The 24,177-nt window shown below is 44.4% G+C and overlaps 1 protein-coding gene and 1 long non-coding RNA gene across 16 annotated transcripts in view; one reads left to right on the forward strand and one right to left on the reverse strand.

Annotated features, from left to right (window-relative positions):
• The window catches only part of rabgap1l (RAB GTPase activating protein 1-like), a 458,975-nt gene that overhangs the window by 262,091 nt on the left and 172,707 nt on the right, over positions 1–24,177 (forward strand). For 12 of the 14 annotated variants that reach the window (XM_069937564.1, XM_069937563.1, XM_069937559.1 and 9 more), the window contains one exon: positions 6,834–6,977. In XM_069937564.1, the coding sequence (XP_069793665.1) occupies positions 6,834–6,977 (144 nt within the window). Of the gene's footprint in view, positions 1–6,833; positions 6,978–22,527; positions 22,706–24,177 lie in introns of those variants that run through there. The other 2 variants (XM_069937571.1, XM_069937573.1) reach the window with 2 other exon arrangements.
• LOC138763436 (uncharacterized) lies at positions 1,620–20,928 on the reverse strand. Of its 2 annotated transcripts, XR_011357561.1 has the most exons (4): positions 20,887–20,925; positions 20,757–20,776; positions 5,628–5,708; positions 1,620–1,859 (listed from the first exon to the last, which is right to left on the reverse strand). It is a non-coding gene; the product is annotated as an uncharacterized lncRNA (long non-coding RNA). The 2 variants fall into 2 exon arrangements; XR_011357560.1 differs by lacking the exon at positions 20,757–20,776 and having other exon boundaries at positions 20,887–20,928.

The following is a 24,177-nucleotide window of genomic DNA, read 5'->3' on the forward strand; positions in this document are numbered from 1 at the left end:
GAAGAGGTACAAGGACTGCCTGAAGAAATCTCTTGGTGCCTGCCACATTGACCACCGCCAGTGGGCTGATAACGCCTCAAACCGTGCATCTTGGCGCCTCACAGTTTGGCGAGCAGCAACCTCCTTTGAAGAAGACCGTAGAGCCCACCTCACTGACAAAAGACAAAGGAGGAAAAACCCAACACCCAACCCCAACCCACCAATTTTCCCCTGCAACCACTGCAACCGTGTCTGCCTGTCCCGCATCGGACTTGTCAGCCACAAACGAGCCTGCAGCTGACGTGGACATTACCCCACCATAAATCTTCGTCCGCGAAGCCAAGCCAAAGAAGACTCCAAAAACTTTCATTCTGTCTTCCTACAGTGTTCTCAGATGCACCTGGTCTGGACCTGGAGATTTATCCACCTTGATATGATCTAAGAATTCTAACAGCAGTCTTTTTGAGGTGATGTCCCCTAGTTCTGGTCTCAACAACGTGCCAGTATCATCTATCCCTTTCATAATTTTGTCTTTCTATAAGATCAATAAGATCTGCCATAAGGCAAACAAATAGTCGCCATGAACAATGCCTGGTGCTCCTAACAATAAGAAGCAAAATAGAGTCCCCCTCAGAGACATTCACCTTCAGTGGATTCATCTTCAGTGCATCCTCAGGCTCTGCAGCCACCAGACTCCTGTTCAAAGCATTGGCAACCTGAGCTCCTGTTCTAAACCTCTGATACAATCTGGAAGCCTTCAGCAACCTCTTGAATCCAATCCCAGTTCTGATACGTGGTTCCCATGAGCCAATCTCCAGCAGCCCACAACCTGTGTGGGTCCTTTCACCACGTCACCAATATCCCACAGCCTGTGTGGGTCCTTCAGCCGATAAGCCCCTAACTGGTCTGCTGCTGCGGTCACTTTTACTGTGCCATTACTTCATCTATATTTTTTAAGAATATTTCTTGCAGTGAGCCAAGCTGCTTTCATTTTTGAGCCTTTACACTTTTTTTCATGATTGGATCCAATTTTTGTTGAAACTATCCATTTCTGACACAGTTTTCCTATTCTTGTCCAACTCAACAAAAATCTTCTCTGGGCTATCCCAGAGTCTCAATGAAGGGTTTGAATTTAAATGTCGACTATTCTTTTTCCCCCACTGATGCTGCACAACCCACTGAGTTCCTTCAGCAGAGTGTGTTTTGTTCAATAATCCTCAAGCTCAGATGTTGTATTTTGAAATTTTCCCTCACTGCTGTACAGTGTGATATGTAATCTATCTTTTAAGGAACGTTGATTAGTCTCAAGCTTCTGGAATGTGTTGACCCCACTTGAAGGCAAGAGTGTTATCTCCAGAACAAGACTTACACCATACATGATAAACCAAGTGCACAGCTATAATAACTTCTAAACCCAGTTTTTTTTTGGATTTCAATTTACTTTAAACAATGTAAACCTGTTAAAGCAATTAAAGCAAGGATTGGTGGGTGATCTATGCAACTGGTAATTGAATTCTACAAATACAGGAAGAAAGGAAGTTGAATGGCAGAATAAGGCATTTCACAATTATTTATGGTAATCGTTTAAATACAAGCTATAATATAAATTTGAGCCTCAAAGCATTTCACCTCAGTCATTTATTTATACTGGGCACACGGCTAATTCTATTGTTAAATCGGTGCTGTAGGAGATGGAAAAACTTCATTCCCTGATGAACTTAACACCTTCTACGCCAGATTCGAGAATAAGAACAAGAAAGCACCACCACCGCGCACTGCCATGTTCCCTGATGATCCTCTCCTGTCTATATCTGAGGATGACATACGGGCTACCTTCAGGAGGGTGAATCCAAAGAAAACATCCAGTCTGGACGGAATACCTGGCCGAGAATTAAAAATCTGTGTTGACCAACTTACCAACATATTCACAGATATCTTTAACATCTCACTCCACCAGGGTGTGAAACCCACGTGTTTCAAACGGGCATCTATCATACTGGGGGCCCAAGAAGAGTGTGGTAACCTGCCTGAATGATTATCAACCAGTGGCAGTCATTTCTTCTCTTTTTAAAATATTTTTATTGAGTTTAACATTATAATCTACTACTATTACAAAAGAATATCATAGCATGTACATATATAATTATTATAAATGCACTTTACAACAAATTTCATAATTGTTAATTTAACATTATTTGTTAAAATAATTATGAATATAAACTCATCATACCTTGGTATAATATCTAAGTAATTGTTATGATCTAGGACAATCATAATTAAAACATATATGATCAACTTAACAAAAATAAAACAGAAAAAAAGAAAAAAACCTAAAACTAATACTAATCTAATCCCTCCCTCTAATCAAGGTTACTTAATAGAATGAAAAATCTACAAAAATGGATCAAGTAGCGATCCTCAGAGGACAGACAGAATGTCGCTGGAGCATCCAAATGACCTAAAACTGCAAACTGTGATAGTATTCTATGAAAGTATTCTATGAATGGGCCTCATATCTTTTCAAACTGAAACTTTCTATCTTTAATTCTGTATCTAATTGTCTGTAAACTTAGATAAGTCACAATGTAGCCCCTGTGCTTCAGTCACTGAGAGTTCATCCTTCCATTTCATTAAAACTGCTCGTCTGGCTATCAAAGTGCTAAAAACTAAAACTTTCTTCCGAGATGTCGACAAAAGTATATCTGGTTCATGAGAAAAACTAAACAAGGCAATTAAAAGCCATGGGTCTCTTTTAATCTTAAAAATCATTGATAATGATTGAAAGATATTGTCCCAAAATCTTTCTAATTTGCAAAATTTCCAAAACATATGAATCAATGAGGCTTCAAAAATTTTGCACTTTTCACATAGTGGGTCAATATCTGCATAAAAATGAGATAATTTAAGTTTAGATATATAAATTCTGTGTACCACCTTAAATTGTAATAAACAGTGCCTTTCACAAAATGAAGATTCATTGATCAAACTAAAAGTGGAATACCAATCCTCATCTGAGAATGTTACATTGAGATCATGCTCCCAATCATTTTTAATCATAGCTATTTTGGCTAATCTTAAATCCAATAAATCTTTATAAAATGTAATATCAATCCACTGTGAACAAACTGTAAGTTAAAAAATATATCAAGAATATTTAAATCTGCAGTTCAAGGAAAATCATGTAGTTTAGGCTGAACAAAATGATTAACTTGCAAATATCTAAAAAAATGTCTATTAGAGAGATTAAATTTAACTGACAATTGTTCAAAAGAGGCAAAGTTATCTCGAATAAATAAATCTCTATAACTTTTAATGCCTAATCTGTAACATTCTTTAAAGTCTTTATCTAAAACAGATGGTGGGAAAAGATGGTTATCTATAATTGGACTAGCCAGAGAAAAAACTGTTATAACCAAAAAATGTGGCACTCATTTCAACAGTGATGAAATGTTTTGAAAGGCTGGTGTTGAAGCATATCAGCTCCTGTCTGAGTGGGGATATGGATCCATTCCAATTCACCTATCGTAGCAACAGGTTACGGCAGATGCCATCTCACTGGCACAACACAAAGCTCTGGAATACCTGGATACCAAAGATCCATACATCTGGATGCCCTTTATCATTTACAGATTAACACCATCATCCCCTCAAAACTGGTCAGTAAACTCAAAGACCTGGGACTCAACACCCCACTCCATTACAGGAGCACACCACCCCCACCCCGCCGCACTACTTGGTTTACACTATGACTGTGTGGCTCAATATGACAACACCATCTACAAATTCACTGATGATACCATGGTAGTGGGTTGTATAAAAAGAGGTGATGAGTCAGCATACAGGCGAGAGACTGTAAACTTGACAAATGCTGCACTAACAACAAACTCGCACTCAATGTCAACAAAACCAAGGAGCAGATTGCTGACTTCAAGAAGGGAAAAACAGATGTGTATGATCCGTGATCATTGGGGGATCAGAGGTGGAGAGGGTGAGCAAATTTAAGTTCTTGGGAATCACTACCTCAGAGGATCTTTCCTGGATCCAGCACACTAAAGGTGTGTTGAGAAGAGAGCACATCGGTCCCTCTACTTGCTCAGGAGTTTGCGGAGGTTTGGTATGACATCGGAAACCATGGCAAATTTCTATAGACCTGTGGTGGAAAGTGGGCAGACCAGCTGCATCACAGTCTGGTTTGGGGACAGCAATATTCCTGAGCATAAAGCCCTTCAAAAGGTAGTGGATATAGCCCAGGACATCACAGACAAACCCCTTCTGACCATCGAGAACATTACAGGGAATGATGCTGCCAGAGAGCAGCAGAAATCAAGGATCCACACCATGCAACACATGCTCTGTTCTTGCTGCTACATCAGGAAAGAGGTCCAGGTGCCACAAGACTCGCACTACCAGCTTCAAGAACAGCTGCTACCCCTCCAGCATCAGACTCCTCAACAACAAACTCAATCAGGGACTTATTTAAGGACTCTTACTTTTGCACTTTATTGTTTGGTTTTTTTTTCTCGTCTCTGTATTGCATAGTCAGTTGTTAACGTTTGTATATTTGTGTACATTATGTAGTTTTTTTTGTACTACCAATAAGTAGTAATTCTGTCTGGCCCACAGGAAAAAGATTGCAGGGTTGTATGTGATGTCACGTATGTACTCTGACAATGTCTGAAATCTAAATCCACCTGTACTTTAGGACCAGATGAGATCCTAAAATAAGTGAAAATAAGGTGGTGAAAAATGCACAGAACACCATTTATCCTTTGATTCATGTTGTTTATTCTATCCTGCTGCAACGGCAATAGTTACATCACATCCATGTAGCCACAGGGGACTGTCCACCTCTAATAGCTAGAATTCTGGCACACTAATCTACCCCACAGTCAGAGCTGGTCACAGTGAGCTGGTTATTTTACATATAGCACAACTTTAGGAATTGTCACTCACAACTCCATCATAGTTCACCTGTTCCGACCCATCAGTCAGTCCAATGATCATGGGTGCACTGACACACAACACCCCAATTACTTCTCCTGCACCTTAAGAGTTTGTCTTTTTGGCCTCCAGGTTCAAAGGTCAGTTGTCCAGATGCAGAGTTGGAGGTCAGTAATAGTCTCTCTTCCAGCATACAAAATGTCGGTGAAGGAATGCTGTCACCTGGCACAGTCCAGGCTGAAGTAATACGTGCTGAGGGACACACTGAGACTTGGAACAGCCAATGCAAGGGTGCTGTGGGGAAGGACCACAGTCTAGAGTCCTCCTGTAACCAGGCATTGAGCAACTAAGACCGAGAGGAAGTTACTCAAAAAACAGAGAGGGGAGGAGGGGAGTGTTGACAAGATGCCATAGTGGTGGCAATGGTGCCAAATAGAGAACAAAGGTAACCATGTACATTGATGGGAATGTATAGATATGACACTAAGGATGTGAAAAGTCTTTGGATGGTTTTCTTTTTTGTAAATAATTGAGAATGAAGTTTGGTTTTTTTTGGAGAAAAAAATCTAACCTAAACAAATGTGTAAAAAGAGCTTCTTGGTTGAACCTGAGTAATTTTCTGGAGTAATACTTGAAAACATAAGTAAATTGTATAATATAATCTTAATATCTACATTATATAGCAAAGAGATTCAGCTGCATCTTACCCAGTCTTGTTTGAGTATAGTTGTAGCTTTGTGCTTGATCAGACGGCATGTCCATTTCTTCCACTTTTATGATGTACTCCACTGTTGATAAAACAATAGCACAAACACAGTGGAATGAAACCAGGAGGGGAAAACTGCTGCAAATGCTGGAAATTTTGGATAAAAGCAGAGAATACTGAAAGTACTCAGCAGGTGAAGCAGCATCGACAGGGAGAGAAATAGAGTTAACACCTCAGGTTCCAAAGTGTTCTGATAAAAAGTTCCTGCTCCGATGCAGATATCTACTTGCTGAGTTGTCCCATTGTTTCCAGAAACATTTTCGGTCTCAGCAACTTTTGTTGGATTAAGACTTTTCCATTTCCTCAGTCACTATCTCTGTTATGCATTCCAGCAATTGGAGGATGATGCGCATGGGCAGTTGCGAGTGATGCTATGCGGATGGCCACTAATGGACAAGAGTAGACTATGACTCCTTCTTGTTCCCCTCCCTCCATTGCCAAACATTTGCTACCTAATTCACTGGATAAATGTAGGTCACTCCTTACCTGTTTATGAAGAAGTAAACTGTTCTGTGCTGCCTGTTACTTGAGGATAGATGTGGAAGCTTTTAGAAAGGGTGCAGAGGTGATTTACCGGGATTCTACCTGGATATGTCTTATGAGAAAAAGATGAGTGACCTGGGGCTTTTCTCTTTGGAGCCACAGAGGATGAGAGGTGCCTTAATAGCAGTGTATTAAGGTTATGAGATGCAGAGATAGGGTGTACAACCAGTACTTTTTTCTCAGGGTGACAGAGGACATGTGTTTAAGTTGAGTGGAGGAAAGTTTAGGGCTGACACATTTTTTAGATGAAACTTGCCTTAGCAAAATGGATCTTCAAATACAAAACTATTTCCATATACGATTTTAAACAGTTCACAGAAACTCGTTGAAATGTTATCAAACCTATATCAGACACATTTTTTTACACAGAAGGTGGTGGGCATCTGAAATGTATTTTCAGAGGAGGTTGATATAATAGGAATATTCAAAAGACTCTGATAGACACATGGATATAAGAAAAATGGAGGGTTATGTGTTGTGAGGGAGGGAAGGGTTAGACTGATGTGGAGTGGGTTGGTATGGGTCAGCACAATATTATGGGCTAAATGGCCTGTACTGTGCTGTAATGATTTGTGTATGACTGACTGTTGCTCATTGTTTGCAGGAGCAGCTGCCCGAGCTCTACCATCACTTCCTGGACTTAAATTTGGAAGCGCACATGTACGCTTCACAGTGGTTCCTCACACTCTTCACTGCCAAGTTCCCCCTCTGCATGGTCTTCCACATCATCGATCTGCTGCTCTTCGAGGTAACAGCGTTCATACCCACTCTCAATGCTTTTAAGAATTGATCACACGTTTTCAGCAAATATATGCGTCCTATAAACCTTTCCCTGCAGGGAAAGGAGCATCCAATTCCTTTATGAGTGCCTTTAACTTCAAGTTTATTGTCACATGTGCCAAGATGCACTGAGGTTGTTTTGTGAGCAGGTCAGTAGACATCTCATACATAGTACAAGAAAAACACAGGAGGAAGGGAAAAGGTACAGAGTGAGATCATTTGGTAGGGAGCTAAGGCAACATCATTCTGCTTTCATGAGGTTCATTGAGGAGTCTGATAACAGCAGGAAAGGAATTGTCCTTGAACATGATGGTGGTGTGTGATCTCACACTCATAAATCTCCTTCTTGACAGGAGGTGGGGGAGGTGAAAAAAGTGTGACAAGGATAAAGGTGAGTCTTTTAATATGTTGGCTGCTTTTCCAAGGCAGCACGTCCTATAGACAGAGTCGATGGAGGGGAGGGGGACGTGTGTGATGGCCTGAGCCAGATTTACCACCTGTGATCCACACACTCTCCCCGATGGCACAGAATTTTAATGTATGTTTCGAGAGAGAACAGTTGCAACTTCGCAATATAAATTGATTTGGTTATCACACAGGAGCCAAGCACAAATTACTCTGATCAGCAGAATGTGCTAGTGGGACTGCCATTTCAAGGTTCTCTCTGGGGCCTTGGAGGTATTGGTTTTTCTTTCTACTTGTTTGTTGTCACTGATACAAAACTGAGAGGTCTATAGAATGTGGCTGTGTTAACACAGATGACACTAGCAACATCATTACATCAATAGAGATCATGTTGATGTCAGAGGGAATCGTCGCCATCCCATCCTTTCCCCTTGTTCAGGGTATTTGACACATGAGAGCACCACTTGGGAGGCAGGAGATTTAGAGGAGATAAGTCAGGATATTCTTCCAGGAATCTGGAATGAGCTGCCTCAGGTGGTGAAGGAGGTGGGGATTAGGGAGTATGTCATAAAGAGCAGAAGCCTGAAACATTAGTTACTCTTTACTTCAAATGGATGGTGCAGAACTTGCTGAATTTCTCCAGCCCATTTGTGCATTACACTTGACCCCAGCATCTGCAGATTTGATCGATTCTGGAGCTGAGGGGGTAAAGGTAAATGTTCCATTACTGTCATGTAATACTACATTTAGAATTAACATACATGAAATTTTTTGACTTTTGTCTACCGTAAGGCAGACAGAGAATTGCCACTTTGTCCAGCATCTATCACAGAAACCTACAGATCCTAATGTTTCTAGGCAGTCTCCCCTCCAAGTACTGACCAGTCCTGTGCTTGCTTAGCTTCTGAGATCAGACAATCCCAGGTGTATTCAGGGTATTAGATGTTGTGTAAGCGTATACAGAGCCGTTGTCATACCCACACTCCTGTTCGGCTCCGAATCATGGGTCCTCTACCGGCACCACCTACGGCTCCTAGAACGCTTCCACCAGCGTTGTCTCCGCTCCATCCTCAACATCCATTGGAGCGCTCACACCCCTAACGTCGAGGTACTCGAGATGGCAGAGGTCGACAGCATCGAGTCCACGCTGCTGAAGATCCAGCTGCGCTGGATGGGTCACGTCTCCAGAATGGAGGACCATCGCCTTCCCAAGATCGTATTATATGGCGAGCTCTCCACTGGCCACCGTGACAGAGGTGCACCAAAGAAAAGGTACAAGGACTGCCTAAAGAAATCTCTTGGTGCCTGCCACATTGACCACCGCCAGTGGGCTGATAACGCCTCAAACCGTGCATCTTGGCGCCTCACAGTTTGGCGGGCAGCAGCCTCCTTTGAAGAAGACCGCAGAGCCCACCTCACTGACAAAAGGCAAAGGAGGAAAAACCCAACACCCAACCCCAACCAACCAATTTTCCCTTGCAACCGCTGCAATCGTGTCTGCCTGTCCCGCATCGGACTGGTCAGCCACAAACGAGCCTGCAGCTGACGTGGACTTTTTACCCCCTCCATAAATCTTCGTCCGCGAAGCCAAGCCAAAGAGGGTATGAGGAGAGATTGAGTCACTTGGGACTGAACTTGCTGGAATTCAGAAGAATAAGAGTGGATCATAAATGAGAAGGAAAAAATGATTGACCACTAGAGCTACTGTAACTGAAGTGCTGCTGCTGGTGTGGATCCAGGTGTGCAGGGAGCGGAGGTACAGTGCTGCTCCACAGGTTTCTTTTGCCTGGTTCTGATGTCAACAGCTCCATACTGGCTTTAAACAGCCTTTTAAAGGTGCCAATGGTGTTTATTTTAAAATACTGCAACAACGGAGTTCTGTGCCCAGGATAGTAGTGCCAGTGCTGGGCAGCATACCAGAGGGGTTGTGGTCTCTGGGGGAGCAGCAGGTTGGTGCAAGGCAACAGAAACAGGGAGAACACTCAGTTGAGAAGGCAAAGTGTAGAAGACCCTATAGGATGGTGACCACGCCAACAAACTAGTGAGGGACTGAGTGGCTGAAGGATCCCCACAGGCTGTAGGCAGCTGGAGACTGGGTCATGGGAACCAGGAATCAGAAACAGGATTCAAGAACATGCTGAGGGCAAGAAGGGGTCTCGAAGGGCCTTGGGCCCTGAAGTCTTTCTATCGGTTTAGATGAGGGTTTGGGTTGCTGATGGTTTGAAATGTAGTCTGTGTGGCTGCTAGAGTGCTGGAGGTGAATCTACGGACACAGTGTTTCTTAAGGGACTGACTCTCTTTTTTGCTTTTCTTCCCCCATTTGGGGACCAGGCAATATTCATGGTGACTCTTTGCCTTATGGAAGACAGAAGTTGAAGTATATCATGCATATACATTTTTAATGTATTATTTCATGACAATAAAAAGAACCTTTGATTTTATGGAAATTTACGGTTAAACCCCTGGTATCCAGCTCCTATGGCAATTAGTAGATGCTGGGTATGTGTATGTTCTGGTTGCTTGAGTGCCTAACTAATACACCTCCATTAAGAATGAACAGTTCAAAAGACTAAAAATACTATACTGTACTTACATTGAATATTCATGGCATGAATTTCAGATTTATTGTCAGAGACCATACATGACATCGCATAAAACTCTTTGAGATTCCTTATGCTGCAGGTGAGGGAGAATTACCACTTCTATTACAAAAAATGGTACTCAACATACACGTAAACAAATTAAAAAATGCAAACAAACTGGCTGTGTAATACAGAGAGAGAGAAAAAAATCAATAAAGTGCAAAAGTAAGAGTCCTTAAATGGGTCTCTGATTGAATTTGTTGTTGAGGAGTGTGATGGTGGAGGGGTAATCAGCTGTTCTTGAAACTGGTGGTGCGAGTCTTATGTCAACTATACCTCTTCCCTGATGGTAGCAATGGGAACAGAACATGTGCTGGGTGATGTGGATTCTTGATGATTGCTGCTGCTCTCCAACGGCAGCATTCCCCATAGATGTTCTTAGTGGTGGGAAGGGTTTTGCCTGTGATGTCCTAGGCTACGTTTAAAGCTTTTACGCTCGGGTGAATTGGCATCCCCATACCAGACCACGATGCAGCCGGTCAGCACACTTTCCACCACAGATCTGTAGAAATTTGCCAGGGTTACCAATGTCATAACAAGCCTCTGAGGAAGTAGAGGTGCTGATGTGCTTTCTTCACAATGCCATTAGTGTGTTGAATCAGGAAAGATCTTACGAGATAGTGACTTACAAGAAATTAATTATGCTCACCCTCTCCACCTCTGATCCCCCAATGATCATTGGATCATATACTTCTGGTTTTCCCTGGCAGAAGTTAACAGCTTGCTCCTTGGTTTTGGTGACATTGAGTGTGAGATTTTTTTTGGTGCACCATTAGGCCAAATTTTCGATCTCCCTCCTGTATGCACTTACATCAACAGTGATGAAGTGTTTTAAAAGACTGGTGATGAACCATGTCTGAGCGGTGACATGGATACATTCCAGTTTGGCTATCGTAGTAACAGGTTTACAGTGGATGCCATCTCACTGGCTCTACACAGAGCCATGGAACACCTGGACAGCAAAGATGCATACATCAGGATGCTCTTTATCAACTACAGTTTGGCATTTAACACCATCATCCCCTCAAATCTGATCAGACAACTCCAAGACATGGGAGTTAACACCCCACTGTGTAATTAGATCATGGATTTTCTCACCTCCAGACCACAATGAGGATTGGTAAGAACATCTCCTCTACAATCTCCATCTGTACCGGAGCACCCCAAGACTGCGTTCTGTATGACTCTGTATGGTTTGGTATGACAAACCCTGGAAAACTCCTACAGATGTGTGGTAGAAAGTGTGCTGACTGGCTGCATCATGGTCTTGTATGGAAACATCAATACTCCTGAGCATAAAGCCCTGCAAATGGTAGTGGTTGTCGCCCAGGACATCACAGGCAAAAACCTCCCTACTATTGAGCCACATCTACAGGGAACACTGCTGTTGGAGAGCAGCAATCATCAAAGACCCACACCACCCAGCATATGCTCTGTTATCACTGCTGCCATCAGGAAAGAGGTATAGGTGCCTCAAGACTCACACCACCATGATCAAGAACAGCTGCTACCCCTCCACCATCAGACTCCTCAATGACAAACTCAATCAGAGACTCATTTAAGGACTCTTTTGCACTTAATTAATATTCTTTTTGTTCTCTCTGAATTGCACAGTCAGTCTATTTGCAGTTCTTTGTTTGTTTACATTTTACATTGTGTAGTTTATTTTTTACACTACCTATTGTAATTCTGCCACACCAGCACAAAAGAGGAATCTCAGGGTTGTAGGTGATCTTATGTATGTACTCAGACAATAAATCTGAAATCGGATGGTGACTCATCACCCCTTTTTATACAAGTCACTACCGTGCTATCCTCAGCGAGCTTGTAGATGGTGTTGTTGTTGTACCAAGTCACACAGTCATAGGTGTAAAGCGAGTCGAGCGGGGGTCTAAGAACGCAGCCTGTGATGCTCCGGTACTGATGGAGATTGTGCAGGAGATCTTCTTACCAATCCTCACTGATTGTGGTCTGGAGGAGAGGGAATCCAGCATCCAATTACACAGTGGGTTGTTGAGTCCCATGACTTGCAGTTTCTTGATCAATTTTGAGGGATGATGGGTGATGGTCATCTCAATGGCCCTTCACAAAGTCCTAGAAAACCTGGACAGCAAAGATGCATTTATCAGAATGCTCATTATCTATTACAATTCGAAATTTAACACCATCATCTCCTCAAACTGATCAGCAAACTCTAAGGCCTTGGACTCAACACCCTACTGTGTAATTGGATCATGGATTTCCTCACCTACAGACCACAATCAGTGAGGATTGATAAGAACATCTCCTCTACAATCTCCATCAGTACCAGAGCACCATGGGGCTGTGTTCTGTATGGCTCGGTTGACAACACCATCTACAAATCCACTGACAATACAATGGTAGTGGGTTGTATAAAAAGGGGTGATGGGTTAACATACAGGAGAGAGATTGAAAACTTGGCTGAATGGTGCATCAACAACAATCTCACACTCAATGTCAGCAAAACTAAGGAGCTGATTGTTGACTTCAGAAATGGAAAACCAGAGGTCTACAATCCAGTGATCATTGGGGCATCAGAGGTGGAGAGGTTGAGCAAAATTAAGTTCTTGGGAGTCACTCTATCTCAGAGGAACTTTCCTGGAGCCAACACATCGATGGCATCGTAAAGAAAGCATGTCAGCTTGTCTACTTTCTCAGGGGTTTACAGAGGTTTGGTATGACATTGGAAACCCTGGCAAATTTCGACAGATCTGTGGTGGAAAGTGTGCTGACTGGCTGCATCGTGGTCTTGTACAGGGATGCCAATACCCCCAAGTGTGAAGCCCTGCAAAAGTTAGTGGACGTAGCCCAGGACATCACAGGCAAAACCCCAGGGAACGCTGCTGAGGAGAGTAGCAACAATCATCAAGGATCCACACCACCCAGGACACGCTCTGTTCTCGCTGCTACCATCAGGAGCAGTTGCTACCCCTCCATCATCAGACTCCTCAATAATAAACTCAAATCAGAGACTCCTTTAAGGACTCTTTTACACTTTTTAATGCTCTTTTTTCCTCTCTGTATTAAGTATTCAGTCGTTTACATTTCTTTATTTGTTTACATGGGTATATTGTGTAGTTTTTTTTTGCACTACCAAGAAGTGGTAATCCTACCTCACCTGCAGGAAAAAGAATCTCAGGGTTGTAGGTGATGTCATGTATGTACTCTGACAATAAATCTGAAATCTGAATATCAATCTGTAGTCGATAAAGAGCATCCTGATGTATGCATCTTTGCTGTCCAGGAGTTTCAGGGCTTTGTGTAGAGCCGGTGAGATGGCATCACCTGTAGACCTGTTTCTACAGTAGCCTCAACATGGTTATCCAACTGCACGAAAACCAACAAGGTCGGGTCAGATACAGCAATGAGCTCTCCGAACCTTTCTCCATTGACAACGGCGTGAAGCAAGGCTGCATCCTCGCACCAACCCTCTTTTCAATCTTCTTCAGCATGATGCTGAAACAAGCCATGAAAGACCTCAACAATGAAGACGCTGTTTACAACCGGTACCGCACGGAAGGCAGTCTCTTCAATCTGAGGCGCCTGCAAGCTCACACCAAGACACAAGAGCAACTTCTCCGTGAACTACTCTTTGCAGACGATGCCGCTTTAGTTGCCCATTCAGAGTGCATGACGTCCTGTTTTGCGGAAACTGCCAAAATGTTTGGCCTGGAAGTCAGCCTGAAGAAAACTGAGTTCCTCCATCAGCCAGCTTCCCACCATGACCACCAGCCCCCCCACATCTCCATCGGGCACACAGAACTCAAAACGGTCAAGCAGTTTACCTATCTCGGCTGCACCATTTCATCTGATGCAAGGATCGACAAAGAGATAGACAACAGACTTGTCAAGGCAAATAACGCCTTTGGAAGACTACACAAAAGAATCTGGAAAAACAACCACCTGAAGAAACACACAAAGATCAGCGTGTACAGAGCCGTTGTCATATCCACGCTCCTGTTCAGCTCCAAATTATGGGTCCTCTACCAGCATCACCTACGGCTCCTAGAACGCTTCCAACAGCGCTGTCTCCGCTCCATCCTCAACATTCATTGGAATGACTTCATCACCAACATCGAAGTACTCGAGCTGGCAGAGTCCGCAAGCATCGAATCCATGCTGCTGAAGACCCAACTGCGCTGGGTGGGTCACGTCTCCAGAATGGAGGACCATCGCCTTCCCAAGATCGTGTTCTATGGCGAGCTCTCCACTGGCCACCGAGACAGAGGTGCACCATAGAAGAGGTACAAGGACTGCTTAAAGAAATCTCTTGGTGCCTGCCACATTGACCACCGCCAGTGGGCTGATATCGCCTCCAACCGTGCATCTTGGCGCCTCACAGTTCGGCGGGCAGCAACCTCCTTTGAAGAAGACCGCAGAGCCCACCTCACTGACAAAAGACAAAGGAGGAAAAGCCCAACACCCAACCCCAACCCACCAATTTTTCCTTGCAACCGCTGCAACCGTGCCTGCCTGTCCTGCATCGGACTTGTCAGTCACCAACGAGCCTGCAGCAGATGAGGACATACCCCTCCATAAATCTTCGTCTGCGAAGCCAAGCCAAAGAAAAGAATTGGAAGGAATCTATGTCACCACTCAGACAGGAGCTGATCTGCTTCATTACCAGCCTCTCAAAACACCTCATCACTATTGATGTGAGTGCCACAATATAGAAACTTAAAACATGTTACTTTATTTTAATTACATTTTTTGAAAAAAAAAATTAACCATCATTGTTTATGTAGCTTCCTCCCCCTCCATAGAACTGCCCAAAAGATGAACAATAACATTATAGATAATTAACACCCACCCCCTCCTCCAAATTTACAGATAAAGCTGCTGATCGGGACAATGCTACTGAGCAGGGATGAGGGGACACTTTAAGAGCATCACCCCAGTGGTGAACAGCACCAACCAGGTCTTCATCTTGGGTGACAGCATTTTATTTAAACACAACTTTATTCAAACTGCTGCTATGTGGAAAACACAACCAAGACACTGCTGAATATTTGCTCCCATCTTCACCAAGGGTTTATGAGTTATTTCAGAGAATATTCACTTCTACAATTTTAAACATATGTATTTTAACTCTTATATTATTCTTAATTATTTAAATTTTTAATTTTTTTTTTGCCAGTTGCTTGCATTCCGGATACCAGGGGCTTTACAGGTACATGATCCTTTATCCGGAACCCTTGGGGGACAGTGTGTTCTGAATTTCGGATTTTTGCGGATTTCGGAAAGCCAGATTTAAGCCCACCTGAATTATGCTGCTGTATCCACCCCCACCCCCTTCCAGTCGTCCTGCTGTCTCCCCCATCCCCCCTTGCTCACCCGACTCACGCTGCCGGTCCCTCGTCTGCCCGACTTGCACTGCTGGACTCCCCCCCCCCCCCCCACTCGCCCACCCAACCCACGCTACTGGTCTCCCCCCCCCACCGCATGCTGCCGCCTCACTCCCCACTTGCCGGAATTTTGAGCTTTCTGGATTTTAGATGTCTGGATAAAGGATCGTGCACCTGTACTGTATAAAGTTATAAAAGGGATAGACAATACTAGAAAGTTGTTGAGACTAGAACTAGGGAACATTACCTCAAGATTTGAGGTAGTAGATTTACAATGGAGATGTGAAAGAACTGCTTCTCCCAGAGGGTGATGAATCTATGGAATTCTCTGCCCAGTGAATATATCACTGAATATATTCAAGACACAAATGGATGTAATTTGCAAATAGGGAAATTAAGGATTATGGAGAAAAGACTATTAGGTGGAGCTAAATACACGGCCAGATCATGATCTTATTGAATGGCAGAGTAGAGTCAATGTTTAGAATGGCCGACTTCTGCTCCTATTTCTTGTGGACTCGCAAAACATTTAAGACCTATCTGACAAGTACTTGAATAGCTGAGGTATGGAAGGCTGCAGATTAAATGCAGGTGAATGAGACTAGTGTAGATACGACCAGCCTACTATGTTGGACTTTGTCAAAGCCCTTGCTAAAGTCCAGTTGGACAACATCTACCACCGTGTGCTTATCAGCCACCTTGGTCACCTCCTCAAAAAGCTGAAGCTTATTCATGAGGTATAGATTCCTTCACACAAATGCATGTCAACCTTGACCCTACAATTCCCCCAATAACATCCCCACGACTGATATTAAGTTGAATGGCCCGTAGTTCTCTGGCTTATCCTTGCCACCTTTATAAGCATAACATTACTCACCCTCCAATCTTCCAGTACCTCACCTGTGCTCAATTATTTTTTTAAATTTAAATTTAGACATTTCTTTTCTTTGGCTTGGCTTCGCGGACGAAGATTTATGGAGGGGGTAAAAGTCCACGTCAGCTGCAGGCTCGTTTGTGGCTGACAAGTCCGATGTGGGACAGGCAGACACGGTTGCAGCGGCTGCAGGGGAAAATTGGTTGGTTGGGGTTGGGTGTTGGGTTTTTCCTCCTTTGCCTTTTGTCAGTGAGGTGGGCTCTGCGGTCTTCTTCAAAGGAGGTTGCTGCCCGCCAAACTGTGAGGCGCCAAGATGCACGGTTTGAGGCGATATCAGCCCACTGGCGGTGGTCAATGTGGCAGGCACCAAGAGATTTCTTTAGGCAGTCCTTGTACCTTTTCTTTGGTGCACCTCTGTCACGGTGGCCAGTGGAGAGCTCGCCATATAACACGATCTTGGGAAGGCGATGGTCCTCCATTCTGGAGACGTGACCCATCCAGCGCAGCTGGATCTTCAGCAGCGTGGACTCGATGCTGTCGACCTCTGCCATCTCGAGTACTTCGACGTTAGGGATGTAAGCGCTCCAATGGATGTTGAGGATGGAGCGGAGACAACGCTGGTGGAAGCGTTCTAGGAGCCGTACGTGATGCCGGTAGAGGACCCATGATTCGGAGCCGAACAGGAGTGTGGGTATGACAACGGCTCTGTATACGCTTATCTTTGTGAGGTTTTTCAGTTGGTTGTTTTTCCAGACTCTTTTGTGTAGTCTTCCAAAGGCACTATTTGCCTTGGCGAGTCTGTTGTCTATCTCATTGTCGATCCTTGCATCTGATGAAATGGTGCAGCCGAGATACAGCACAGTAAAAGGCCTTTTCGGCCCTTGACCCCACGCCGCCCAATTACACCCAATTGACCTACAACCCCCCGTTATGTTTTGAACAAGATGATGGAAATATTTCTGCCAAAGTTCCTTCAATTCCTTTCTCAGCTTCTCATAACATCCATGGATATACTTGATGAGACTCCAGAGATTTAACTCCCTTTATACGTATGTTTTAAGACCTTCAGCACCTCTTCCCTCTGATTCTTTTCTGGACATTGCTCTTTAATCCCTGAGTTCCTGAGCATCATCTTCTTTCTCCACTCACAAATTTTTTTTAAAAATATTCAAAAACAAAGGAAATGAAAGTGTATTTTGTTTGTGGGAGAAATGCCTCCATAGTGAGGTAGAATGCCTGTTTGATTAGGCTATCTGCCACCTGATACATGTACTGCCACTGCCCCCTAGTGGTTTCTACAGGATCTTTAAAGCAGACACCCAGCAAGGAAAATATACATTCTTATTTTATTTTTGAACTTGTCATATTTTCCAAAGCCACCAAGTTATCACTCTTAATGTACATTGGTAACTGGCACTTTTTTTTTTAACCTATTTTACTCATTTTTAGATGGGATGACAAATTGAGGACAGACATAAGGAGACATAAATGCTCTTTTTTGTACTATTTGAGATAAAAAGGATTTGGAAAATCTATCCTTGACGTCCCAGTTGCTAACCAAACCTAGAATATAATAAAATCTTATTTATCATTGTCTTGTGAAAAATTGGGTGCACCATTATCTATAAGAGGGGATAAAGGAAGCTGCAGAAGCTGGAACTGAACTAATCTGCTGGAGGAACTCAGCAGGGCTAGCAGCATCCATGGGAGAAAAAGAATGGTTGGCATTTCAGGTTGGAACCCTTCATCACGACTTGTAAATAGTTTATCCCTGCTCCCACTGATGGTGCTCGACCCAATGAATACCTCCATCAGATGTGTTAAGCTTCAGATTCCAGCATCTGCTGTCTTAACAATTGCATAAACTAAAGCAACTATATCATTGCTTCACATTACACAGAAAAAAAATGTTTTCATGGCCCACAATGTGAAGCAATATCCCCAATATTTGAGTATAAAAATAAAAAAGGTAAAGTTTTCATTATTGTCATATAATACTACATTTATATTGTAACATACATGAAAATCTTTAACTTTTGTCTATTGTAAGGCAGACAGAGAGTTCCCACTTTGTCCAGCACCCCTCACAGAAACCTACAGCACCTGGTTCTTGGGTGGTCTGCCCTCCAAGTACTGGCAAGGCCTGAGCCTGCTTAGTTTCCGAGATCAAACAATCTCAGGCATATTAAGGCTACTAGGAAGTCATGTTGCTGTTATGTAAAACTTTGATTCAGCTGCACTTGGAATTCTGGTCAGCTCATTGTAGGAAGGATGCAGAACTGTATGATCTAAGGACAGTTTCTTTCCTATATCTATCAGACTCCTGAACAAACCTCACTCTGGAAACATAATGGTGCCTTTGCTCCATTAATGCCTGTGCTCCATCCTAACTGATGTCTCTCTCTCCATAACTCTGCCCTTGATGTAAGTGACAAGGTATAGCAAGAAAGTTCATTTTGCATGCCTGTCAACCCATACATCTTCTTTCTTTGGCTTGGCTTCGCGGACGAAGATTTATGGAGGGGGTAAAAAGTCCACGTCAGCTGCAGGCTCGTTTGTGGCTGACAAGTCCGATGCGGGACAGGCAGACACGATTGCAGCGGTTGCAGGGGAAAATTGGTTGGTTGGGGTTGGGTGTTGGGTTTTTCCTCCTTTGCCTTTTGTCAGTGAGGTGGGCTCTGCGGTCTTCTTCAAAGGAGGTTGCTGCCCGCCAAACTGTGAGGCGCCAAGATGCACGGTTTGAGGCGTTATCAGCCCACTGGCGGTGGTCAATGTGGAAGGCACCAAGAGATTTCTTTAGGCAGTCCTTGTACCTTTTCTTTGGTGCACCTCTGTCACGGTGGCCAGTGGAGAGCTCGCCGGGAGACGGCGGCCCCGGCCTCGGTCGAGTGAGGCAGGCGGAGGCCCCGGTCCGGACAGGGAGTGGGAGGCGGCGGCCCCAGTCCGGTCACAGGGAGAGCAGCAGCGGCCCCGGCCCCGGTCCTGGCGAAGGGTAGACGGCGGCGGCCCCGATACGGGCAGGAGCAAGGGGGAGACGGCGGCCCCAGCCTCGGTCGAGAGAGGCAGGCGGAGGCCCCGGTCCGGACAGGGAGTGGGAGGCGGCGGCCCCTGTCCGGGCACAGGGAGAGCAGCAGCGGCCCCGGCCCCGGTCCGGGCGAAGGGTAGACGGCGGCGGCCTCGATCCGGGCAGGAGCAAGGGGGAGGCGGCGGCCCCGGCCTCGGTCGAGTGGGGCAGGCGGAGGCCCCGGTCCGGACAGGGAGTGGGAGGCGGCGGCCCCAGTCCGGTCACAGGGAGAGCAGCAGCGGCCCCGGCCCCGGTCCGGGCGAAGGGTAGACGGCGGCGGCCCCGATACGGGCAGGAGCAAGGGGGAGACGGCGGCCCCAGCCTCGGTCGAGAGAGGCAGGCGGAGGCCCCGGTCCGGACAGGGAGTGGGAGGCGGCGGCCCCTGTCCGGGCACAGGGAGAGCAGCAGCGGCCCCGGCCCCGGTCCGGGCGAAGGGTAGACGGCGGCGGCCTCGATCCGGGCAGGAGCAAGGGGGAGGCGGCGGCCCCGGCCTCGGTCGAGTGGGGCAGGCGGAGGCCCCGATCCGGGCAGAGAGTGGGAGGCGGCGGCCCCAGTCCAGGCACAGGGTGAGCTGCGGCGGCCTCGGCCCCGGTCCGGGCAGTATGGACCGACCTAGGAGGGGAGGCAGGCCCCTCCAGCCCGGGTAAGAAACCTGCAACCCATATATAGTGCTGCATAAAATAGAGTGCAAAGTGGTTTGCCATTGGAAGGCCCTTGCTGGTGTAGCAGACAGAGCCAAGTGCTCAATGAAATGATCCCCAAGTCCGCATCCAGTCTCCCCGATGTAGAGGAGGCTATATTGGGAGTACCTAACACAGTATATAACAGTATGAAGCATGAGTAAGTAGATTGGGAAACAGAATTAAAATTTCTGGTGGGGAAGCAATGGCAAACAGCTGAAGAATTAATACGTAGTTTAAATCAAAAATATATCCCTTAAAGGTGCAAATCCCAACAGGAAAATTTGTCCAGAGACGCCCAACAAGAGAGATGGCATTGGCTTGGGTTGGGGAAAGGTGGAGTGTAAGTATCCAAATTTGCCAGTGATATAATAGTAAATGGGAAGGCTTCCTGTGCTTAGAAGAATTAGATTTTGCAATGGGATACGATAATGATAACAAGCACAGCCCGAATATGCCTGAGATTGTCTGATCTCAGAAGTTAAGCAGGCTCAGGCCTGGTTAGTACTTGGAGGGGAGATTGCCCAGGAACACATGGTGCTGCAGGTTTCTGTGAGGGGCGCTGGACAAAGTGGCGACTCTCTGTCTGCCATACATAGACAAATGTTAAAGAATTTCATGTACATTATATTCTTAATGTAGTATTATGTGTCAATAATGGAAACTTTATATTGTCATCCACATTGTATAATGTACATATGCACCATAATTCTTACCTGCTGCAACTGAACAGTTACTTTGTTAAAAAAAAAACCAAAAAATTTAATTGAATTAAAAAAGACAAATATATAACATCTATAGATAATAAATATTCACAGTTATATAATGCAAAAAAAGGTGACGTACAATCGTGCAGATAGAAATTTTGTGCTGTTGGAGCAGTGTGTGGGCAGGATCAATGAGTGGACAATGGGGTTGATGATGGGAAAGTGTGAGGTCACGTGTTTGGGCAGAGGAATCTAGAGACATATAATATCTAGAGTGGGCAACAGTGGAATTGAGTGAAGTGCAAAGGGATCAGGCAATTGCAGTTACTCAGAGTTAATGGCAGCAGCTGGAGAGGTACATGGCATATTGTCCTTTACTGCAAGGGACTAGAATTTAGAAAGAGGGACAAGTGTGGTTTAAGAGCCTGTTTCCGTGCTGTAAACCTCAATGAATTTTTTGTAATTGAGAAATGGTTGTTTGAAATGACACCAGATTCCCATGGAAAATGCAGGAATTTCTTGTCACATGGTTGTGTCAATGATGAGGCAAATGAATGAAGCCAAGCAGCATCTCCACATCCAAAGGTTTCTCTCTGCAATGTGTAATTGCACATCTGCTTTCAGCAGGTGGTTGTGAATTCATATCAGGTTCTGTGAACCTTGCTGTCAATAATTTAGGACCTTTCTTGCTTAATATCTACTTTCAAGTTGATGAATAGAAAAGCTTCTAGGGCATGTTTAATCATGTACCCACACATGGCACACCCTTTGTTAGCCTTAAACTTATCGTGTGGTAAACCAATTGCTGTATCCGTGATAGAGTGAATAAACTGGATCAAGGTTAGTTGTCAGGAATGGAACATTGAAAATCCCTTCTCATGTAATGTAAATGCTATGAACATGGAGGTAATTAATTATTCACCAAAATAAGCCGTCCAACTATTAAAATTATCAAGCTCTTGGTTAATACAGAGAGGGCCCATTTGGCCCATCCACTTTGACTACCCTTGATAATCCATTACAGCCTCTAATTTCCTATTGGTCTTTTACTTCAGCATAAAGTCCACTTTATGCTGATTACTCTTTACCCTCAATATATGAGTCTAAAGTTTTGAGAGAGTGGATGGGAAAGACTTCATGGGAAAGAGTTCAGCCTCAGGAAAGCATTTGAAATGATGGGAGTGAAATTCTCATTAGAGTCATAGTGGAAACAGCCCCTTCAGCCCAACAAGTCTATGCCGATCAAAATGTCCCACCCACATTACTCCCACCTACCTGCATTGGGCCATATCCCTCTAAACCCATCATATCCATGTATCTGTCCAAACATTGCAATGGTACCTGCCTCAACCACCCCCTCCAGCAGCCCATTCCATACACCCACCACGCTCTGTGTAAATAAAAGTTACCTCTCAGGTTCCTGATAAACATGTCCTCCCCTCACCTTAAACCAATGTTCTCTGGTTACTGATTCCCCTACTCAGGGCAAAATGCACTCTGCCTTCACCTGATCCATTCTTTTCATGATTTTGTAGATTTCTGTCATGATTTATTGTTTAAATGTATTTCTTTATTTGAGGATCCTACATGAAGGATGAAATATATCATGTGTTTCTTGTCAACGAGTTGCCTGAGCAATTGCTCAGTAAATTGGTAAGTAGGCTGGTTTGTCAGAAAGGTGCAGTTAACTGACTTCTGATTGGCTGCCTATCATGCACCTTCAGCAGTGGCTTATTGTGTCACAATGTTCCTTGGGGTGTGGTAACTTGGATTGTGTGGTGTTTAATCTGCTCAAGAGATCAAGTTGGGCAGGAGTCTGATTTTGTTCAATAGATGAAGAAATGGAATAAATTAGTTTGATACTTATCAGAATCTAGTTCCAGCCACCTGGGAACTTTCCTCTTAGAATTTGGATGTAACTGTATAGGGCAGACTTTGTGATGGTTCAAATTTTTTGGGTAAGTGCACAACCTATTGTAGCTTCTTGGTGTGTCTGGGTGTTGTGAGTGTATGGCATGCGAGAGTTCATACTGCTTGGGAGACTTGTCTACAGCCTGCATGCTAGAGATCTGGATCAGGTTGTCATTCGAGGCAGCATTTAGTATACTTACAGCATTATAGAGAGGGGCTACGATATGAATGCCTGGAATAGAAGGATTGTCCATTGGATGCTAACTGTTGGGCACCACTGAAGTAGATAATCAAATGGTTGTCCCTGAGCAATATTATAAAGCAGGTCGATTACACAAGTAGATTACACAAATAGTGAGAGATGTTTGTATGTTGGAACAAGCCCTGTGTCGTGTCACAGGTGACTGATGGGTTGGGTATGGATGCCATCCTGAATAAATGGGTGGAACCTATCCCAGGAGTGTGGACGTTGTCCCTTGTAGTCATTGCTTATTCCTTTTGGAGCTGTTGGGTGGGGAAACCTCCCACAACAAAAAAGCCAAAGGATGCAAAACCGGTGGCTTAGATCAATGCAGCAGAACATATGTGGAGAAAGTTGGGCACAAGTGTCAAGTGACTCTGCTCAGAGACTTGCCATGACCCTTGGAACCGCTGCAAGTGTTATCCATAGCACAGGTTGGGCAGAGGGAGAATAGGCAGGAACATGGCAGGACTGGTGTGGGAGGAGACACCTTTGTAGGGGGCACTGGAGTACATTCTGGAATGTGGAGGCTGGGTTTGATGGGGGTTGTCTACAGAGCAGGCAGTTGTCTGGATAAAGGAGAGACTCTCATGAAAAGAGTGGGTCTTAGAAAGAAAGTTTGCCCATTGCTGGGGGAAATTCCTCACGGACATATTAAGGAGTGTAGGCAATATATATAAAACTGTTCAGGGAAACAGGCGCAGGATTTCCAAACAGATACAGATAAAATGTAGAGCTCAAAACTAATGTTATTGTTTATTGCTGAGGGTACTGAGAGAGTTAAACTTTGTTTTGTGTGCTATCCAGCCAAGTTAACCCATACCTAATAGGTAGTGCAAATTAAAACAGAAGAGCAGTGTGTAATATTATAGAGAAAATGTTCAGTTAAAACTGGGCAAAGTCGGCATGATTTTATTAATGAGAGTTCTGTTCAAGGACAAGGCAGCAGCAGGGAAGAAACTGAGGCAGATGATACAAAGGTTGGAGGTGTTGTGGATCATCTAGAAGGTTGTTGTAGGTTACAACAGGATATAGAAATGATGCAGAGTTGGGCAGAGAAGTGGCAGATGGTGTGTAGTGATGCACTTTGGAAGGTCAAACTTGAAGTCAGAGTATGTGGTTAACAGCAGGATTCTTGGCAGTGGGTAGGAAGACCGAGATCTCAGGGTCCAGGTCCATTGATCCCTCAAGGTTGCTGGACAGTAAGAAAGGTTGAGAATGCTGGGGCTTTTCTCTTTGGCGAGACAGAAGATCACAAAAAGGCAACTTAATGGAGGT

Source organism: Narcine bancroftii, chromosome 5, assembly GCF_036971445.1.
Source record: "Narcine bancroftii isolate sNarBan1 chromosome 5, sNarBan1.hap1, whole genome shotgun sequence".
Lineage (NCBI taxonomy): Eukaryota > Metazoa > Chordata > Chondrichthyes > Torpediniformes > Narcinidae > Narcine > Narcine bancroftii.